We start from the raw sequence: 20,482 nt of genomic DNA, 5'->3' as shown, positions 1-20,482 counted from the left end.
ATTAGATGAGTAGATCACATAACTAATGAGGGGGTGTTGAATAGGATTGGGGAGAAGAGAAGTTTGTGGCACAACTTGAGTAGAAGAAGGGATCGGTTGGTAGGACATGTTCTGAGACATCGAGGGATCACCAATTTAGTATTGGAGAGCAGCGTGGAGGGTAAAAATCGTAGAGGGAGACTAAGAGATGAATACACCAAGCAGATTCAGAAGGATGTAGGTTGCAGTAGGTACTGGGGGATGAAGAAGCTTGCACAGGATAGAGTAGAATGGAGAGCTGCATCAAACCAGTCTCAGGACTGAAGACCACAACAACATATATATATATATCTTAGTGACGAGGATCGCCGCTGGGACCTGGGGTGGGGAACCCAATACAATTTCAACAAAATGGTTTGGGAATGCCTAGCTCGAAAGTGTGACTTTCCTCCATTGCCTGAGGGTGACTTAGACGTTGATAGGTACGCTGAAGAACTGTTTTGTCCAGTTGTTAGAGCGGTAAAATCTGCTGTGCCAACCAGGAGAATGGCCGTTGCGGCCTCTGCATCAGCATGGACTGCCGACCTTGGACGTTTGCGCCAGTATGTGAGACGGGCAAGGAAGTACTAGGAGCGAAGTGCCGTCTGGCGAGAAAAACAATATTGGCTGCAGCAATACAGAGAACCGAGGGAAATCTTTCAAAAAGAACTGAAGGATGTCAGGGTGAACAGCTGGGAGAGGTACGTACTGAATCAACTAACCACTGACCTTTGGGGAGTCCCTACAAGCTGGTCAGAGAGAAGATAAGATCTCCTGAGGTCATCTCGACAATCAGAGATGGTGATCGAATGACAAGAGTCCTGGCAGGAGACTGCTGAAGTCCTCTTGCGCACTCTGTTGCCAGATGACGAGGAAATCGGGGAAAATGAACTCCAACAGCAAATCCGTAGGGAAGATCAGGAAGAGTACACCAATGACACCATGGTGTCTCAGAGGAAGAAGTTGCTGCACACATAAAATCACTCAAAAGGGGAAAGGCACCAGGACCAGACGGTATAGTAGCGAAGGTTGTAAAGTTCCTCACCCCTCAGCTAATAGCACCCCTCAAGGGATTATTTAATGAATGCCTCAGGATTGGTAAATTCCCAAAAATTTGGAAAAGGGCAAACGTGGTCATTATAAAGAAGGGAAAAGACAAGAAACGTACGGGACCCAAGTCCTACAGGCCAATATGTCCCCTGGACCTCTTGGGGAAATTATTAGAGGAGCTATTGGCTGACAGACTGACAGCACACAGGATACTGCGCGGGATGAGCGACAGGCAGTTCGGCTTTTGGCCGGGGCGATCGGCATCTGACGCAATCGCCCTGGCGGCTGAGGTCTGCAGCTCAGCCCCGCACAAGTATGTGGTAGGCATCATGGTGTACATCAGTGGCGCCTTTGACAACCTGTGTGGCCCTCGCTCTTCTCTCCGCTTGCGTAAGAAGGAGTGCCCAGGGACGCTCTATGGCTGTCTGAGGAGCTACTGCATGGACAGGGAGGTCTAGTTATCATCGCCTAGCGGGAAGATATGTAAAACCATCACGAAGGGGTGCCCCCAGGGATCTGTTCTGGGACCACTCTTTTGAGATGTAAACTAGAGAGACGAGGACGTGCTAGACGTGATAGCCTACACTGAAGACCTCCTGCTTTTGGTTGTCGGCCGTAGCCGTGGAGACCTTGAGCGAAAAGTGGAACGAGCAATAACATCATTTGTTGAGTGGTGCCAAGAAGCAGAAATAAAGGTCACACCACATTAATCTACATACCTCTTGTTGAAAAGTAGCCTAATCAGAAATCCAACAGTTAGAAAAGAAGGAACTCCAGTTCTTCGGCGCGCGCGAGGCGAGATACCTAGGAGTGATAATTGACGAGAAATGGAATTACACCTCACACATAGATACTACAACACAACGAGCCCTAGAAGTCCTAAATAATCTTATAAACGTAGGTCACAAAAGGTTCTATTTACGACCCAATTTAATCAGACTCTATCATAACAGCATTCTGATGTCAATAGTAGGATAGGCGTGCGGGGTCTGGCCACACAGGCTCACGAGCGTGATGCCTGCCATGACTGTGAGGAGGGCGCAGCGGAACTTGTTATTGCGTTCTGTTGGAGCATACCGAACGTCTCCCGGGGGGGGGGGGGGGGGCTTACTGGTAATAATGGGGCTGTGTCCATTAGACATAAAGATAAGGGAGCAAGCAGCGTGGTACTGGGTCACCAAGGGCAAGATAGAAAGGACTAGGGAATTCATGGGGGTACAAGTAGGGGATAAATTTGCTGTTAGAAGAAGGGGAGAAGAGCTATGGCAACAATTATGGGAAAATGAGGAAACGGGGAGAAGGGTATTTCAATTGCTGCCCAATTTCAAGGAGAGATTAGAAACGAGTTATTTTGAGCCTAGCAGGGGCCTGCTGTACTTTCTCACAGGACGTGGACCATATCCGATATATGTATGTCGATTTGGTAAACGGGCGACGGCGGCGTGTGACTGTGGCGCTCAGGACGGTACACCCTAACAAGTCGTCTATGACTGCCCGTTATATGCTGAGGTGGCGCGTGAATTAAGAATCCAATTACCGAATAGCGACACATATCGAATAATACGACGTGCTGACACCTTTAATGTCCTCAACAGTTTGGCAAACAGGATATCACATAAGATCACGAGGGATTTTATCGGAAACCAAAATAGGATAACAAAACAGGAACCGAAACTTCCTGGCAGATTAAAACTGTGTGCCCGACCGAGACTCGTACTCGGGACCTTTGCCTTTCGCGGGCATGTGCTCTACCATCTGAGCTACCGAAGCACGACTCACGCCCGGTACTCACAGCTTTACTTCTGCCAGTACGTCTCCTACCTTCCAAACTTTACAAAAGCTCTCCTGCGAGACGAGGTACTGGCAGAAGTAAAACTGTGAGTACCGGGCGTGAGTCGTGCTTCGGTAGCTCACATGGTAGAGCACTTGCCCGCGAAAGGCAAAGGTCCCGAGTTCGAGTCTCGGTCGGGTAGACAGTTTTAATCTGCCAGGAAGTTTCATATCAGCGCACACTCCGCTGCAGAGTGAAAATCTCATTCTGGAAAACACAGGAACCGACGAAGACTGAGGTGCAGCTGCCCAATATCGCCGGGTGCGTAACTGGCCGGTCGCTCTTACGACCGGGATTCGCCGCACTACAGGACAAGGCAGGCAGGGAAGTCCAGTAAGGGACGTCTGCACTTCCAACTAGGTAGTGGTTATTAGTAGTTGTAGGTAGAACTTAGAACACTAAGTCCACTACCATGGGTAGGGACTGCAGCGGTTTTAAGTAATTCGGCCAGCCAAGTGCCAGGGGCGCGCTCACTGGGGTTAGCTCGGTGAGCAGGCCACAAAAGTAGGTTTGTAGATCATCTGGCACAACGGTAACGCTGCAGAGTAGATTAGCATTAGAGTAGATTAATAGATTATATTAACTTTGTCCATAGCTTTGTGCCAGTCAATTAAGTACAAGCTGCTCTCGACTTTTGTATTATAAAAAAGACCCACTAATTAATTAAGGTGGTGGGTTATTCTGTATCATCTATCATCATACTGAATTGTATTGTAGCATCATTATTGTGTTGTATTTTGTATCATCATTATTGCATTGTATTAATAAAGATTTTTAAAAAGCCACTAAAGAAATTAAAAAAAAGCCTTTTACTGGATGACTGGTTTCGTTAGAGCTGTGCTATCACCATCGGTTGTTATGGTAAAAATTCGAAAGTATAAGATCCGATGGTGCTAGCGTACCTCTGTCTAAAATGTTCTTCCAATAAAATGCTTTTCTTAGCAATCTTGGCTTGTGAAGTTTCTTCAGTTACCGTGATTATTTGATTTCGTAAAGAAAAAAAAAAGTGGCGCGCTCGGATACACATGTGAGATAGGCAGAGCGCGCGGCTGGTGTGTCTACTGACCGTCCTTCGAAGCGGTGCTTGAGGAAGTCGAAGAGCGCCTTCTGCATCATGTCCGTCACCTCGTAGCCCTTGAGCGACGGCCCGACCAGGACGACCGGCCGCATGGAAGGCACCACGTCGTAAGGCGTCATCGTCTCCTGCTTGCGGAAGAACGGCTTGCGCTTCTCCTTCGCCGGCGGCGTCGTGAGCGTCGACTTGGCCAGGCGCGCAGAGTCGGAGTCCTCGCCTGTCCGCACAGGGAGCGGCGTCAGCGGCTGCCGGCGGCGCCCGCCTCCCCCCCCCCCCCCCAGAGCCCCCCAGCCCCCCCCCCCAGAGACCCCCCCCCAGAGCCCCCCCCAGAGCCCCCCAGTGGTTAACCGAGGCACCCGCCCGCCACCAAACCTCCGAGTCCTCCGGTCTCCCCCACCTGTCAGTAACGCTAGTCTATTGTACGAGGCCACTTCCCACTGTTAACTGTTAATTTATCGTGGATAAATGGTAGGTGGCGAGAGTGTAAACGAGAAAGAGAGTATCAGCTTTCGCCTACGTTTATACCCTGTTTGCAGTCCTCATTTCCCTACTTATTTAACACTGAGTTGTTCTATTAGTAAGTAAAGCCGTGCGACCTGTGACGCAGCTGACTTCATTCCGCAGTCTACATTTACAGTCGAGAACGATATTTCAATGGGGAAGTGGCAGACTGAGGATGCAAAGGACTCGAGATCGATTTCCAGTCGGTCTGTGATTTGTATCTGTCACTGATCGCTTCCTTGTCGAGTTGCACCTGATTCGCATTCAACTGTAAACTGTTGGTCCCCTATAAGTGACTGGATACTTCAGTTCATAGGTTAGAGGAAGGCAACGGTACACCCTATACTACTGGACTATGGCTATTACAGCACTGTGGTGTTCTAATCTACCTCCAGGCTGATGCCAGGTTTACCTCTTTTCACTTGTATTTAATAGTCGACAGTCTTGACTCATTTAATTTTGACTCCTATCTTTTACTGCCGTGTACTACTTCATTTGTGCATGTTTATTACATCCAGTTCCCTCACTAATTTGTATTACATATTGTGAGTTAACGAGCGTGTCGCTCTCATTTAAGTATACGGCCGAAAGAGTCAGCCTTCAGGAATTGTGAAACGAACCATGCCGTCCAGGACCGTGTGCCACAAAAAGCGCAGATTCGCCACGAGCTGGGGAAACTCACAGGCGTCTATTGTGCTGAATGAGGCGTAAGCGCTGTAGTGTGCGAGTGAGGCAGACGAGAACCTACGTCATAGGTCAGGGAGACGTAGCAGTGTTAAAAATGGCGGACGTAACATCGATCATAAACGGAAACATTTATGAAAACTATTTAATTCTGTAGTAATTCAGGGTATGAAGCCACAGTAATTTTAACCTCCCATCCTTCATAAATTTTCATGGAGATCCCAATAAAATTTCAATATTGATCATATCTAAAATAGTTTAGGATTTACTGTTAAAGTGAATTTAAGAACTTTTGTAACAAAGACCTCAATGCTAAAATCTGAACGCTTTGGTCGATCTTAACGATTGACATTTCATAAAGAAGCGCATCATTAAAAAGCAAATGTTGTAAATATCAACTCTGTAACTCCATTTGTTCGAAAGACATAGTAAATTTAAATTATCAGTAATTTTAGTTAAGCATCAGATCACCACTTCCTCCACACAAAACGCATTGAACGGTGACAGCATGACACCTTATTGAATCAATAGGTAATAGAATACTTGCTGTAAAGTTTAGTGCATAATAGTTACGTTTATTCTTGATTTATTTATCAGAAAGCACATTGGTGCAAGACCGCGGCATTCATAGTTAAGAAGGAAATTGTATTCGTTTTATGTAAAAAAAATTAACGTTTATTATGTAATGGATATTATTGTTACTTTATTTAGAACGTGGAAGTAGTCAAGCTTTGACTATTTAAATGTAAAATAATGTAGAATAAGCTGTAGCCAGTCATTTGGACGTCTTCAGGAAAGGGAACTGCACTTGTCACTTGAGCGAGGACATTCGGCGCGCGAGAAACGCGGCCTCGGACGGGCAGAGGGAGTGCTGCTGGAGACACCAAGGTGGAGAGTTCTGGTCTAGGCACCAAAGGGAAGTGTGCTGGTGCAGACGCGGAAGAGGACATTTCGGGCGGAGACACCAAAGTGGACAGTTCGTATTGAGACGCGAAAGCGGACAGTCGGTCTTAGCCAGCTAGGAAGTGAAACGACTTAGAAAATTTCTCGTTGTGTGGTATCGCGGGACTTAGTCTCTGAGCGGTGAGCAGCCGCGCGCCTGGTGTGAATTCTAACTTTTCGCGTAGTTAACGTGGTTTAGCTTTGGACTTTTAATTCGATAATCAAACCGCAACTGTGTGGCCTACTTCATTTCTGGGTCGTTTAGTTCGCGATGTTATTGTTACTGTTATTATATGTATTTCGCAAACTTGCCATCAGTCAGACAATTTAACCAAAGAGTCACAAGTGTCTAATTTAGGACGTGTAATGCGACACGTGCGGTTCAACCCGTAGACGAGTTTGAGCCGAGACATTTCAAGGAAGAGGAACCGCGTGTGATCCCGAACATCTTTGGGATGTTAGCTCGCAATATCGTACCCTGTGACTATTTCTACAGTACATTCCTCCTACCGCTAAGTCAATTATTCGAGTATATTTTCGCATATATCGCACTACCTGTCCTCTATTTCGTAAAAGCTTTCTGCTCAGTAGTATATCTTCAGTTGCACCGTCGTGTTCAAACTAATCTTCGTGCTGTTGACAATTTTGTTATTTGCAGTGTGTCTGAAACGTTTAGTGAAAAGTATACGGATAAGAGAGAGAGAGAGAGAGAGAGAGAGAGAGAGAGAGAGAGAGGCATGATTGAATATTTCTAGATACGAACTAATGGTCGGAAAAAATATATTTTTCATTGACTGAAATAATTTACATCTCATAGTGACAGGTCCACTCTTAATGCACGCATTACAACGTGGCATTTTCCATGTTGTGTTCTGTGTAGTGAGACAGGCAGCTAGGATCATACCATTCAAAAATGAAGAAAGGTTAGTAATTCCCGTCTCCTCAACGGCTAAAACATTAGAGACTGAGCACAAGCTGAGAATGTGGTTGGGAAATAAACGGTGCCAGTTTCAGAGGAAACACTCCAACATTTGACTTACACCGCTGGGGAAAACAATGGTAAATCTAAATATGCCCTTTTTCTGAGACGCTGAGAGCAGTCCTCTCACAATGTTTGTTGAAGGAAACGTACCGACGCCAGAAGCTCACAAATAAAACCAAAATGATTAAGAAATAATTCCTATCTGGTGTAGTGAATGACAGCTATTTGTCGGTTTATCTTGGGTAAATAGTACATGGTAAGAGTGTAGACAGAAAAAAAAGTGTCTTAGTTTTGTCTTCATTTATGCCCTGAACGCAGTCACCACTGTTCAGGTAATTGCGCAATGTGACAGAAAGTGAAAAAAGAAAAACAGTTTTAGTTCCTGGAAAAGTAATTCAGAGTTGTATTCACAGGAAAATGCCGAAAAGGCGCTGATATCGGCTTGATGCGACTGAGCTGTGGGCAACAAACCGGTCTGGAGACTCGACGAGACACCAGATCGTCGACACACAGTCCCCAGTGATCTCCACTCCAAAAAGTCTGATGTTCGTCCTCTGGTTCACTGCCTCGGTCCTAACGGCTGAACAAGACCTGGTGACGTTTTGGTGTTCATATTAATTAGGTAAAAAAGAGAGTTTTAAGGAAACATTAGGTACATACTGTTTACAAATTCTGACACCATTTCATGTTAACTCAGCATACCATTGTGGTACTCAGCACCCCGTCTTCGAAACAGATATCACTTTAAGTATGTCAGAGAAAGGGCAACAATCTGTCAGTACCTAAGGAGTCCCATATTTCTTGCAAATTTCCTTAAATTGGGATGACTATGAATTATGAATTTCGAAGACAGGCGCTCACGTAAAATTAAAGTTAGCTTATTAACCAAAAGATTTCATTTCTCTTCCCCTTCTTTCTTAATGTTAAAAGTTGCATGGAATTCTGTATTCTCACAGCACTACCAGAGGAAGTCACCGCGAATCCACGGTTCATTAACTTTTGTTCACGAAGCAGTGTTATTTACAGCAACACAAGGCTTAACTAAGTTCGTAATTCCCAGAGTATTGGTGTTGCTTGCAAGCTTTCAAAGAAGCAGCCACCTAGTTCAGTGAAGTTGTATGGAATAGCAACACCATCAGTTACAGTAGCAATTCGAGAAAACAGCTAGTCTTCCGAGAGGAACCATGCACAACATTCCCACTATAGTCAACAAGGTCGAATGTGTGGTAGTAGATAAATACGCTATTTAGTCTCTTATATAGGAGTGAACTAAATTATGATAAGTGTTGGTGAAATGTGAGGTGTACTTGTAACTGTAGCTGATTCGACAGGGCGTATGCATAAGGACTTCAGAGCAAATACGTCAGTGAATTGCGAATGACGTGCTATCTCTGTCGTATGCAGTAACTATAGCTCATTTTCTATTGAGTAGTGAAGATTTCGTTTTGCTACCACATTAAGAAATTATTTTGAAGTTGCACTGCAGTCTGTTGGTGAAAATTTATTTATTTGCCAAGATCGTTATGTTAACACATTAGTGGATTACTAGTTTCGGCAATGTCAGTTGCCATCTTCAGATCCATAGAATCGAGCAGTGGTAGTTGCATCAGGCAATGATTTACACCACACTATATTGTGTGCTGTAACTACCACTGCGCGGTTTTACGGATGTGAAGATGGCAATTCATATTGCAGAAACTAGTAATCCACTAACGTGTTAACTTAGCGATCTTGGCAGGTAAGTAACAGTTTCCGTAAGACGACTACAGTAGAAACGTATAGATCACCACCTGCACCGTTTGATCACATCAGATACCTATGTCATTTTTAAGTGTCAGCTTCATATTTTCATCAGAAACTATATTTAATCTAGGGCGCAACCAAACGCAAGGTACTGAAAGCGTACGTTCCTCAGTTAAGTGTCTTGAGATCGTATCCATTTCATAAAAGGCGAAGCTTCGTAATACTCTGTGACCAATACTGACAAGACAGCTGATTTATTATGAAGAGGCAATATGAGGCGAAACGCGAAAACTTTTTATTCAACTAAAAATGTATAATGTTACAGAGGCGCCACAGACGAGTGTCTTTTACAAAATCGTTGTAATTCCTCTCAGTGCTACTGTAGTTGCCTTAGTACAAGACAGAATGCTTCAGCAGCTCCATGTAAATTTGCAGCAGCAGTGGCCTGCAAATCTTCCCTTCTGGAAAGTCTACCATGTTTCATTTTACGTCCAGTCTCCTTCATACCGGTATGTTATGGAAGACATGCGAAATCGGATAAAGGAAATCTCTTGTGCTCCCAATCTTTTAATACAGTTTCTGGGATAACTACTAAGTCGTTTTCGTGAGAGAGACTGGTAGAATTCGAAAACTTAGTGCTAGAACTGTTGTCTGGCGTACATACGTGACGCAGATGCTCAGCTCCGCGATAAGCGATAGGAAGGGAGAAAAAGGACGAAAGAAGATTAGATTTTAATTTTTCGTCGACGTTGACTCATTAGAGGCGAAGGTCTTCCTAAATTTGGGAGCGACAATGAAGGAAACGGTCGAGGATTGTTTAAAAAAATCATCTTATGGAAGAACCTGATCGTTCCGCACGGGAGTTAGACTTCTACATTTCATCATCGTTGATGGGGCTTGAAACTGTAAGATTTGAAGTTTAGTTAAAAAAATCGAGGATCTTTTATTAATTCCAGACCAGCGAGACGAAGTAAGCAAACGTCGAACTCTGCAGCGCAAAAAATTGCATACAAAACGAACACCGAGGCGTCATCGGACGTGGATATGGAGGGGCATGTGGTCAGCACACCGGTGTCCCGGCCGCTGGCAGTTTTCGTGACGGATGCCGCTATCTTTCAGTCAAGTAGCTCCTCAATTGGTCTCACAAGGACTGACTGGACCCCGCTTGCCAGCAGCACTCGGCAGACACAGACGTGACCGAGTGCTAGCCCAACTGTGCTCGACTTCGGTGATCTGACGGAAACCACTGTGGTATGGCCTTTGGCATAGCATATCGATTAAACTCTCGTCTCAAATGGGGGCAGCCCTTTCATTTTCGAATCATAATTTACTCATTTGTGTCTCCACGCACTCGACTACTACGTATCGACAATGCAGCGCCGCAGTTCATTCAATAGTCTGCTGAACTGTTTTAGTAAAAACATTACTTCCGCGCTCCAGTACATACTGACTACTGAACTGCTCACGGGCTGCAGATAGCGCCCCATCGGCCCCTCACTTCGCAGGCAATCCGCATTTCAGGTAGATCTATACTTATCGATCCCTTCTCTGTATCGGATGCTGAGTCCCGCAGGAGACTGAGTGACTTAAATGCGCTTCCTGGCGAGCAGCCTACTTCACGGCCATATTAGCGTTTTACTTGTGTGATCGTGCGTGGCAACTCTCGTAAGGAATATCCACTTGTTTTCGGAAATATGACGATTGTGCAACGTAAAATCTTTTGTTAATTATGCAACAATGTCGACGGAAGTAAGTTCAGTTTACATAGGCAGTCATGGGCAATGTTTCTGCTCGACGCTTTACAATTTATTATGTTCCGTCAACATGTTGTAGAGGAAAGAAACACACCTCACTGACATTACGAGGTTCCTCTTGTAATAACGACAGGGATGGATGCAGTAACAATGCTTGAGCTACACGAGGGACTGCAAGCAAACAGAGCTGTGAGAGGCGATCCACGAAAGAGGTAATGAAAAAAATAAGGCCTAAAAAATATACGTCCGGAAATGCACACCATGTTAGAGACCATTTAAATCAGGCCACTCAGTACCCGTATATTACATTCCAGTTAATGATAAGCTGTCAACCAGCAGATACTAATGTTCTCAAAAAGACAACAACAGCTCGCAACTCCTTCGTATCATAATACGCGCCACGTCTTTTGCTGTGTTGCCGACTGTGCTGTAGTGTACTTGCATATTAAACGATGGCCTAGTATCCGAAAATGTAATAGGCCAACAGGCTGGTGAAGGCGACAGATAGGTGGAAAGCGATCCTGTCAACGGCGACTTCAACATAAACCTCGTTTCGATCTCTGAGTGAGGCAGTTACGTATTCAGGACTGGGTAAGCATGAAGAATGGTTCCGCCATGTGCGTACACGTACAGCGGAGGGACGTGTGATTAACGCTGTGGAGGACGACCGCCGTATCGGCACTACACTAGGTCACTCGATGGACCATCCTTCCTGTGAACTGTTACAGGGTTATTACAAATGATTGAAGCGATTTCACAGCTCTACAATAACTTAATTATTTGAGATATTTTCAGAATGCTTTGCCCACACATACAAAAACTCAAAAAGTTTTTTTAGGCATTCACAAATGTTCGATATGTGCCCCTTTAGTGATTCGGCAGACATCAAGCCGATAATCAAGTTCCTCCCACACTCGGCGCAGCATGTCCCATCAATGAGTTCGAAAGCATCGTTGATGAGGAGCTCGCAGTTCTGGCACGTTTCTTGGTAGAGGAGGTTTAAACACTGAATCTTTCACATAACCCCACAGAAAGAAATCGCATGGGGTTATGTCGGGAGAGCGTGAAGGCCATGACATGAATTGCTGATCATGATCTCCACCACGACCGATCCATCGGTTTTCCAATCTCCTGTTTAAGAAATGCCGAACATCATGATGGAAGTGCTGTGAAGCACCATCTTGTTGAAAGATGAACTCGGCGCTGTCGGTCTCCAGTTGTGGCATGAGCCAATTTTCCGCGGGCTACGCGTGAAACTTGCCCGCACGCGTTCAACCGTTTCTTCGCTCACTGCAGGCCGACCCGTTGATTTCCCCTTAGCGAGGCATCCAGAAGCTTTAAACTGCGCATACCATCGCCGAATGGAGTTAGCAGTTGGTGGATCTTTGTTGAACTTCGTCCTGAAGTGTCGTTGCACTGTTATGACTGACTGATGTGAGTGTATTTCGAGCACGACATACGCTTTATCGGCTCCTGTCGCCATTTTGTCTCACTGCGCTCTCGAGCGCTCTGGCGGCAGAAACCTGAAGTGCGGCTTCAGCCGAACAAAACTTTATGAGTTTTTCTACGTATCTGTAGTGTGTCGTGACCATATGTCAATGAATGGAGCTACAGCGAATTTATGAAATCGCTTCAATCATTTGTAATAGCCCTGTACTATTTGCACCACATCCAACGAATGCAGTTTGTTACTGAATGAATTTCGTCTAGGAGAACAATTTAATAGTAGTTTTGTTGACCGTGCCACAAAATTTATCGAGTTTCCACAATATTTCTATTCACAGATGAGCTTATCGCCATAACAGTGATCTATAGGCTTCGCATAATCTCTGTGGTTTTGTGCCCACGAGACATCAGAACGGTGTACCTTCAACGTGTGAGCCGGAATAATTGTCGGCCGTTTCATGAAACTGGTCGTTCTTCCACGATGCACTGCAGCAGAGTCGTGTCTTTCATTTCTCTGTTCACAAACTGTCTCCCCTGCTGACACTAGTGTTTTTGGCGTTACAGAGTGTCTGGTCGGTGAAGATACGTTGGCACAGTCTTCCCCGGTTGGTGAAACCGGTCGAGCTGGTCCAGTTGCACGACCCTTCCGATCGCTGTGCCTCAATCTTTTGGACTGCTTTGTGTGAAGGACACACGACAACTGAAACTACGCGTTCACGCTGCTACTGACGCCATTCGAATGCAAGCTGGTGTGTTTGAACGATTGCGGCTCTCCATGTTGTTGCATGTTCATATTCGCCTTGGGATTCACATTAAACACCCCCTAGAGGCCACAGGGCAATGTATCATTCACTGGAATGTGCTAAATAGGATGCTACGAGGGGTGAATAAAATTGCCTACAGCATGGAAACCACATATTTCAGAACATAATATTCATTAGGGACCCATTTTTATGTTCACAATTGTCTTGATAGCTTTGGATGATCTCATAACACTGTTTCCGCCTCTTATGACTCTTGTAGTGAAGTGACCAGGTTGGGCACTAGATGACTTGACATATTACTTTGGTGGCAAGTCTCATGATAAGTCATACGATAATTGTGAATAATTAAAAAGTATTTTTCAAGTAGATCGCTTGCTCGAATCTTCTGTTTGTCCTTATTGTCCAGAATCATCGTTTATTTGTTAAATATACAGGATGAGTCATCTACACTGTTGATCACCAATATTTCATGAACTGTTTAAGATATTACAATTCTGTTTTCAACCAGGTAAATTTAAGGATATCCTCAATGAACGGCTTTAGTTCCCTCATCTTTAGTTCCAGAGATATCGGTATCAACATATTTTCTAAATGGAACTACAGTAATTTTGGCTGCTGTTGTCGGAGATTTGAAATTCACGACGTCTCGCGCTCAAAACGCGAAAAATAATGTTGGAGGAAATACATCATATACACTGTAGGATTTCTACGTTTTGCCCTTTAAACTGACTGCTATTATATATGAAAATTCACGAGTTTATGCCCAAATAAGAGAGTCTGTCGCGTCTGAAAGGAGTTCACTGCTTGTTTTCCTCGTGTACTAGTATCGCTGACGTGCAGCATCTTTTCCTTCTTATTCGACGAGACGCATTTATTTATTTTTTTTAATTCACTAACTTCCGCACAAGATGCCACACAGTTTGATGGCACAAAACACTCAAGTGCGGGCTACTCTAATGATCTCTAAAATATACTCGTCGGATTTCGGAGATGGAAATGCCGAAATTTGTCTCATTCATTTGTGAGGTACTGCTGCAGAATATGTTGTAACTCCAGTCTAAGAAACGATTTATTGTTATGGCAATAGGCTGTAAGCCTCTTACTGAGCAATGTTCTACAGTTCGTCTGACTGTAAACAGAACCAGAAACAGAGTTAGTACATCTTAAACGATTTCGGAAATACTTGAGGTTCCCAGCTTGGATGACTTGCTGTAGGCCATTCTAATTATGCATTTAGAGACTCATTTGGGACGTTTACTTGTTTGAGAGTGTTAAAAAAAGTATTTTGCTTGTAATTTTGTTTCTTTTGGCTGTCCATTAAAGGGAGTATTTTGATTGTGTGACAACATTCATACACGGCTAGTTTTTTTTATTGCTGTTGTTTAATTTTATTGTTATATCAGTCTTCGTGTTCATCAGAGATGAAAGGACACTTTGTAAAGTAAATCTTACAGTCTTGTGATTACTGTGGGCAGTTACCAATGACGAACCTCGGTTAACCACTGATTCGCTGCAGCAGGCTCTTCTTTCAAGTATACCCCCATTTTTCCATATTAGATATATTACATGGACAGTGAATTTATTAGTTTGGAAGGATCTGCACATTATCAGAACTTTTTATCGTTAATAGTGTCATTACAATATCAAGAATAATATTTGCGGCGGATTAGCAGACGCACAAGAAACTCTTAAAAAGTGTCAACTGCGGTGGAAAAAAATCACTTAACAGTATCTTTACTTTTAAATTATTTCCAAAAGCAACAAAAATAATGAAGCTGTTTCATTTAATTGTAGTGAATCGACAAATGATTGCTCTCAACATGAAAATATTACATACATTTTAGCTTTAAGCAAATCAAAATACATCTCTTGAAATTAAGTATGCATTTAGTGCAGGACAAACTTGCAGAAGGAGACAGTGAAACAGAAAGTACATTTAACGTGTTACAGCGAAAAATTAATCCTAAATTATTCCTTTAAAACGAAGAATACTATTACTTTGATGCACACTACCAGTCCCATCAGGCAATGCCTAAATAGAAACAGTTTTAACACGTACATTACGCAATAGAAAACACATAGCAATTACACAGCTGTAACTAACACAAAAAGCAGGCAGTTCATAGGCTGTTGCTTCTGCTGCGATTCTTTTAAACGGTACACAATACTGCATTCCCGTTCTTCACGAATGAATTTGATACACGGCAAATGCTAACTTCAACCAATTTTGTCATATAATCTTGTACAATAGTGTGCGGTGCTTTTTAGATCATCATTGTACACATATAGATACGGATTAGGTTTATGCGAAGCAGAGCATGTGCTATGACATCTCACTTAGGCATTCCATAAGCCGGACTGGACACGAATAACGGAAAAATATCGGTTGTGTCCATTTCAAAGGTACCATCACATCATTTGCTTTAAGCAAATTATTGGAATCACAAAACGCCTAAACGAGTAAGACTGGGGAATAAAAGAAAACGGACCCTCTGAGAAACGTTAGCTGGAAGCAACGTCATTGTAGCTATTGAATATCTTCGTTTAGCTCATTAGTTTAGCTATATTCTGGTTGTGAAAAAAATTTCCAACGCTAGCATTTGTTCGGCTGTGAGAGATGATGTCGTGTAATGTTCCTGATGACGGGTCATGGCACCAACTAGGACTTAACCGAAACTAACAGTACTGTTCTCAGAACGAAGCTTATTTGTGAAGGGCTATTCAAGAATGCATCTGCGATTTCGGAAGACGACTGCGCGAAATACAGGAAAATGACACGTATCAGTGGACAGAGCATGTCTCCAAGTTTTGATCCGTAATACGCGCCATAGCGTAGTTGCGCTAGGTGAAACGTGTCAGGACATGTAGATAAATCGTTCGCTCCGTATTGTATCGTACTAGTTCGCACCTTCAGATAGGCGACCCAATGAACAGATGCTTTATACACTAATGTATGTATGAGAAAAAGCACCACCACAGCTGTATCTTTATTCTGTCACACGGATAGCTTCGATAGCACATTACCGCCATTGTGAGCTCCCACCACTGTCAAAAGAGTATTTGATTTCCTTGGTGCATTTATTGGGGATCTTTGTAACTAGCACATGTTGGCTAGCTTTCATCAGGAACCTATATTCGACACCGTGTTATCTCTACTGCTGAATGGTGTCGAGTATTATTCCTGATAAAAGCTAGCCCACATGTGCTAATAACAAACATCCCACAGCAAATGCGCCAAGGAAATCAAATAGTCTATTGGCAGCGGTCGGGGTCTGAGGGTGGCGGTAATATGCCGCCGAAAATAGTCATGTGATAGAATAAAGACTTTCTCAAGCTACAGCTGTGGTGGTACGTTTCTCTCATATGTCATCAGCTGAAGTCCTTCGGCCGTGCAAGAAGATGGACGGTCATAAACTAATATGTGTATTTCCTGCACGTCTTAAGTGCTGAAACTAATAGGAATACGGGTCACAAGCAAGCAGCAAATTCAAAATCGTATCCTTCACCTACGGCAGAAACAATGTTACGATGCCCAAACAGCGAGGTGCGCCTATGATTTTCTGCCAGATACAAAAAGAGACTGGGAATGAAGCATCTGAATCTCTCAAGAGGCCTGACACGCTACTTGAGCCCTACTCCGCCTACTGCCATCGAATTGGTAGAAAACAGACCTCCGAGTGCGGCTGTGATGAAGAAGGCACGTCAGAACATAACATCCGGCGGTGCCCGCTGTATGCCGATATTGCTGATACTGATCAGCAGCAGCTGAAGATTCGATGTCAATGAGATACTGCATTACGCGTTACGAGACAGAATGGCAGATCTTGGACAACATTACCGATGATATTTCAAGAAAGGCTCGGGTTTTGTGTAACCTTATCAACCAACCCACTTCTACTGGACTACGAGAGGTTACGATAAAAGATCGAGGAGCAAAATAGCGAAGGCAGCCAAGGTCAACAGTTGCGGCTGAAGAAGTACCATCACCATATGAGCAGCCATCGTAATAATATCAGAGAAGAACGCAGCCATGGGCCGTGGGCCGTGTCCCGCCACGCTAGGACCTGGAACGAGGCTGGCGTGGATCGGCACGTGGCTGCGCTCCTTACCGGCGACAACGATGCTCCCTCGGAACAGAGGAAGCGTGCCCGACAACGAAGTAGCCGACCGACAAGTGGAAGAGGCAGACGGAATCACAACGCTCTCCACAGCGCCTAAGGAACCGGCAGGGCATGTCTATGAACTGGGTAGCGGTGGTGTGCACTGTGGAATGTGACGGACAGGAACTGAAGTTGTCATATTAGTAGAAGAGCAGAGTCGTGCAGTATCGGCCGAGTTAAGTTCTCTAACTTCACTGGGCAACTGTGGTGGTTAATCGTAATATTAATATACTATTCTCTTACCTTAAGAGATGTTCTACGACTAGCACAATGTCAAGATTTTTATTTCTTGTTTGTTGTTCTTAACTAAGCGAAAGTAAAAGAATTACAATTACAAGGCTTGCAGAAACTGTCTTACAGTTTCGGCCGTTGTCTTTTCTGTGATAATATCGCTCGTTAATTATAGACTGCAATGACGAAAATACGAAACATCCTGCTGATCCACCCATGCAACATTTGCCCAGTCTTTACATTTGGCACATAGCACCCAATCTTCCTCAAATGACTCCACACACATAATGCCCTTTTCAGTCTCGTCTACTGACCCCTCTATTTCTAGTAATTCCAGTTTTCTTCGCCGCTTCGTAATTAGATTTCCATGGCCACCCTGTGCTTGTTTATTTTTTTTTGGGAACATCATATTCAAGTTCAGCTTTCTTCAACTCTCTTTCAGACTTTATTTTTCTGCTTTTAATCTATTCTCTCTGATGACGATATTTTTCTTTTCTAATTGTTGAAAACGCTTCAACTGCCTCCCTCGCCGTCATTTCGTTAGACATAACCTTGCTCACAGCTATTTTCATGCACTCTTCACTCCATTTTCCACCTACCTTTTTCTTATTTTACGCCATTTCAATTTGATAATAGGTAAGAAGGAGAAAATATAATTTAAAAACTGAAATTACTTGTGGCCGGTATTGAAAGACAATCTGGTGGCCGGTTCTGCACGACAAAAACGGAGTAGGGCCTAGTCATATTGTACGTACTTTTATAGCATTTATAACGAAACAATTATACTGAAAAATTTATTAAATGTCATTCCTTACATAACACAGGTAACCGAAATACAGTAACGAATTGAATCGCTTACCCTAAAAACGAGCACCACAGGCCTCAGAATATCTTCTGTACGCTAAGAGCTACAGCATCACCATCAAGCACTCAGAACAGACAAAGTACTGAAGAGAGGAAGACGATATCCAACTCCAGAATACATGGATGCACAAGCTTTCTTCTCCTTACTTTACTCTTCTGCCACTGCGAGGCGGAAACGGAAATCACAGCAGTGGTCGGTTCTATAAGCCGTCCGATACTGCAGGACATCACCTATGTTTTTATTCATAGTAGATACAATATTTTTAATTACTATTGTTGTTAACAACAGAAATAGTTATGGTGTTGGGAGGTAGTTATGTGTAGGATAAAATTAAGTTTTAATGTATATTTCTTCATTTGTGCAAGAATCAATACAAGCTATGTTTAAACTGTACGTAACAGGCTATAATGAACTGGAATGGATGAATAGGTAGGTAAATAAATAAATAAATAAATAAATAAATAAATAAATTTCTTGTAGTTTTAACAGAGCATTTTCTGATACCTCGGAGGTATTCCTTAGATGCTGAGTCGCAGACAGTCTTTTTGTTGTACCTGTCTGCGACTCAGCATTTCCGCTATGTGTTGAGTAGCAACTATCCTTTTCAAAATATTGTTACATTCCATCCTGGATTCTCCATTGTTTGAATAACTCTTTGTACCTATATGAGAAGCAAGACGTATTTTTGCAGGGTAGGGGGTGGGGGAGGGGATATAGTGGTTGTTATGCTCAACGAACGCAGAAAACAATTTAATGGGACTTTGCTAACTCTGGTTGTTCAGATGAATTTGATTTTCTGTGCTGTAGTAATTATATCATTATAACACGGAATTTTTGTTGATAAAGACAGGATTGCTGTGAGAGGGATCCACCTACTGCCACTTGAAAGAAGAGAGTACTTTCACTAATACTACTGACTCCCTGTTTATACCTGTCCAAGATAAGATTTTTCTTTTTTAATATTTTATACATCTCCATCAACGTGGTTACCGATATTGGAAAGTTACCTCAGTTAGGAAAGGAAGTGGTAACGAATAAGCTACGGAGACCCATACTACTCTTTCTGATGTAGTTTTTATCTGAACTGATGGAACTGCACAATATGTTGTTGTTGTTGTGGTCTTCAGTCCTGAGACTGGTTTGATGCAGCTCTCCATGCTACTCTATCCTGTGCAAGCTTCTTCATCTCCCAGTACCTACTGCAACCTACATCTTTCTGAATCTGCTTAGTGTATTCATCCCTTGGTCTCCCCCTACGATTTTTACCCTCCACGCTGCCCTCCAATACTAAATTGGTGATCCCTTGATGCCTCAGAACATGTCCTACCAACCGATCCCTTCTTCTGGTCACGTTGTGCCACAAACTTCTCTTCTCCCCAATCCTATTCAATACTTCCTCATTAGTTATGTGATCTACCCATTTAATCTTCAGCATTCTTCTGTAGCACCACATTTCGAAAGCTTCTATTCTCTTCTTGTCCAAACTATTTACTGTCCATGTTTCGCTTCCATACATGGCTACACTCCATACAAATACTTTCAGAAATGACTTCCTGACACTTAAATCTATACTCGATGTTAACAAATTTCTCTTCTTCAGAAACGCTTTCCTTGCCATTGCCAGTCTACATTTTATATCCTCTCTACTTCGACCATCATCAGTTATTTTGCTCCCCAAATAGCAAAACTCCTTTACTACTTTAAGTGTCTCATTTCCTAATCTAATACACTCAACATCACCCGACTTAATTCGACTACATTCCATTATCCTCGTTTTGCTTTTTTTGATGTTCATCTTATATCCTCCCTTCAAGACACTATCCATTCCGTTCAACTGCTCTTCCAAGTCCTTTGCTGTCTCTGACAGAATTACAATGTCATCGGCAAACCTCCGAATTTTTCTTTTGTTTCCTTTACTGCTTGCTCAATATACAGATTGAATAGCATGGGGGAGAGGCTACAACCCTGTCTTACTCCCTTCCCAACCACTGCTTCTCTTTCATGCCCCTCGACTCTTATAACTGCCATCTGGCTTCTATACAAATTGTAAATAGCCTTTCGCTCCCTGTATTTTACCCCTGCCACCTTTAGAATTTGAAAGAGAGTATTCCAGTCAACACTGTCAAAAGCTTTCTCTAAGTCTACAAATGCTAGGAACGTAGGTTTGCCTTTCCTTAATCTTTCTTCTAAGGTAAGTCGTAATGTCAGTATTGCCTCACGTGTTCCAGTATTTCTACGGAATCCAAACTGATCTTCCCGAGGTCGAAAAAAATGGCTCTGAGCACTATGGGACTCAACATCTTAGGTTATAAGTCCCCTAGAACTTAGAACTACTTAAACCTAACTAACCTAAGGACATCACACACACCCATGCCCGAGGCAGGATTCGAACCTGCGACCGTAGCAGTCCCGCGGTCCCCGAGGTCGGCTTCTACT

At 43.4% G+C, this 20,482-nt stretch overlaps 1 protein-coding gene across 18 annotated transcripts in view; it reads right to left on the bottom strand.

Moving 5' to 3' along the window:
- LOC126088523 (voltage-dependent L-type calcium channel subunit beta-1) overlaps positions 1 to 20,482 on the bottom strand; it is a 757,906-nt gene that overhangs the window by 115,326 nt on the left and 622,098 nt on the right. For all 18 annotated transcript variants that reach the window (XR_007519958.1, XR_007519952.1, XR_007519955.1 and 15 more), the window contains one exon: positions 3,966 to 4,191. Coding sequence is in view for 9 of the 18 variants with exons in the window: in XM_049906678.1 (XP_049762635.1) it covers positions 3,966 to 4,191 (226 nt within the window). In the remaining 9 variants the exon portion in view is untranslated. The remainder of the gene's footprint in view (positions 1 to 3,965; positions 4,192 to 20,482) is intronic.

The sequence above is a fragment of the Schistocerca cancellata genome, chromosome 6 (assembly GCF_023864275.1).
Source record: "Schistocerca cancellata isolate TAMUIC-IGC-003103 chromosome 6, iqSchCanc2.1, whole genome shotgun sequence".
NCBI classification, from domain to species: domain Eukaryota; kingdom Metazoa; phylum Arthropoda; class Insecta; order Orthoptera; family Acrididae; genus Schistocerca; species Schistocerca cancellata.
Note: the sequence above shows the minus strand (reverse complement) of the source record. Positions and strands in the feature narration are given on the sequence as shown.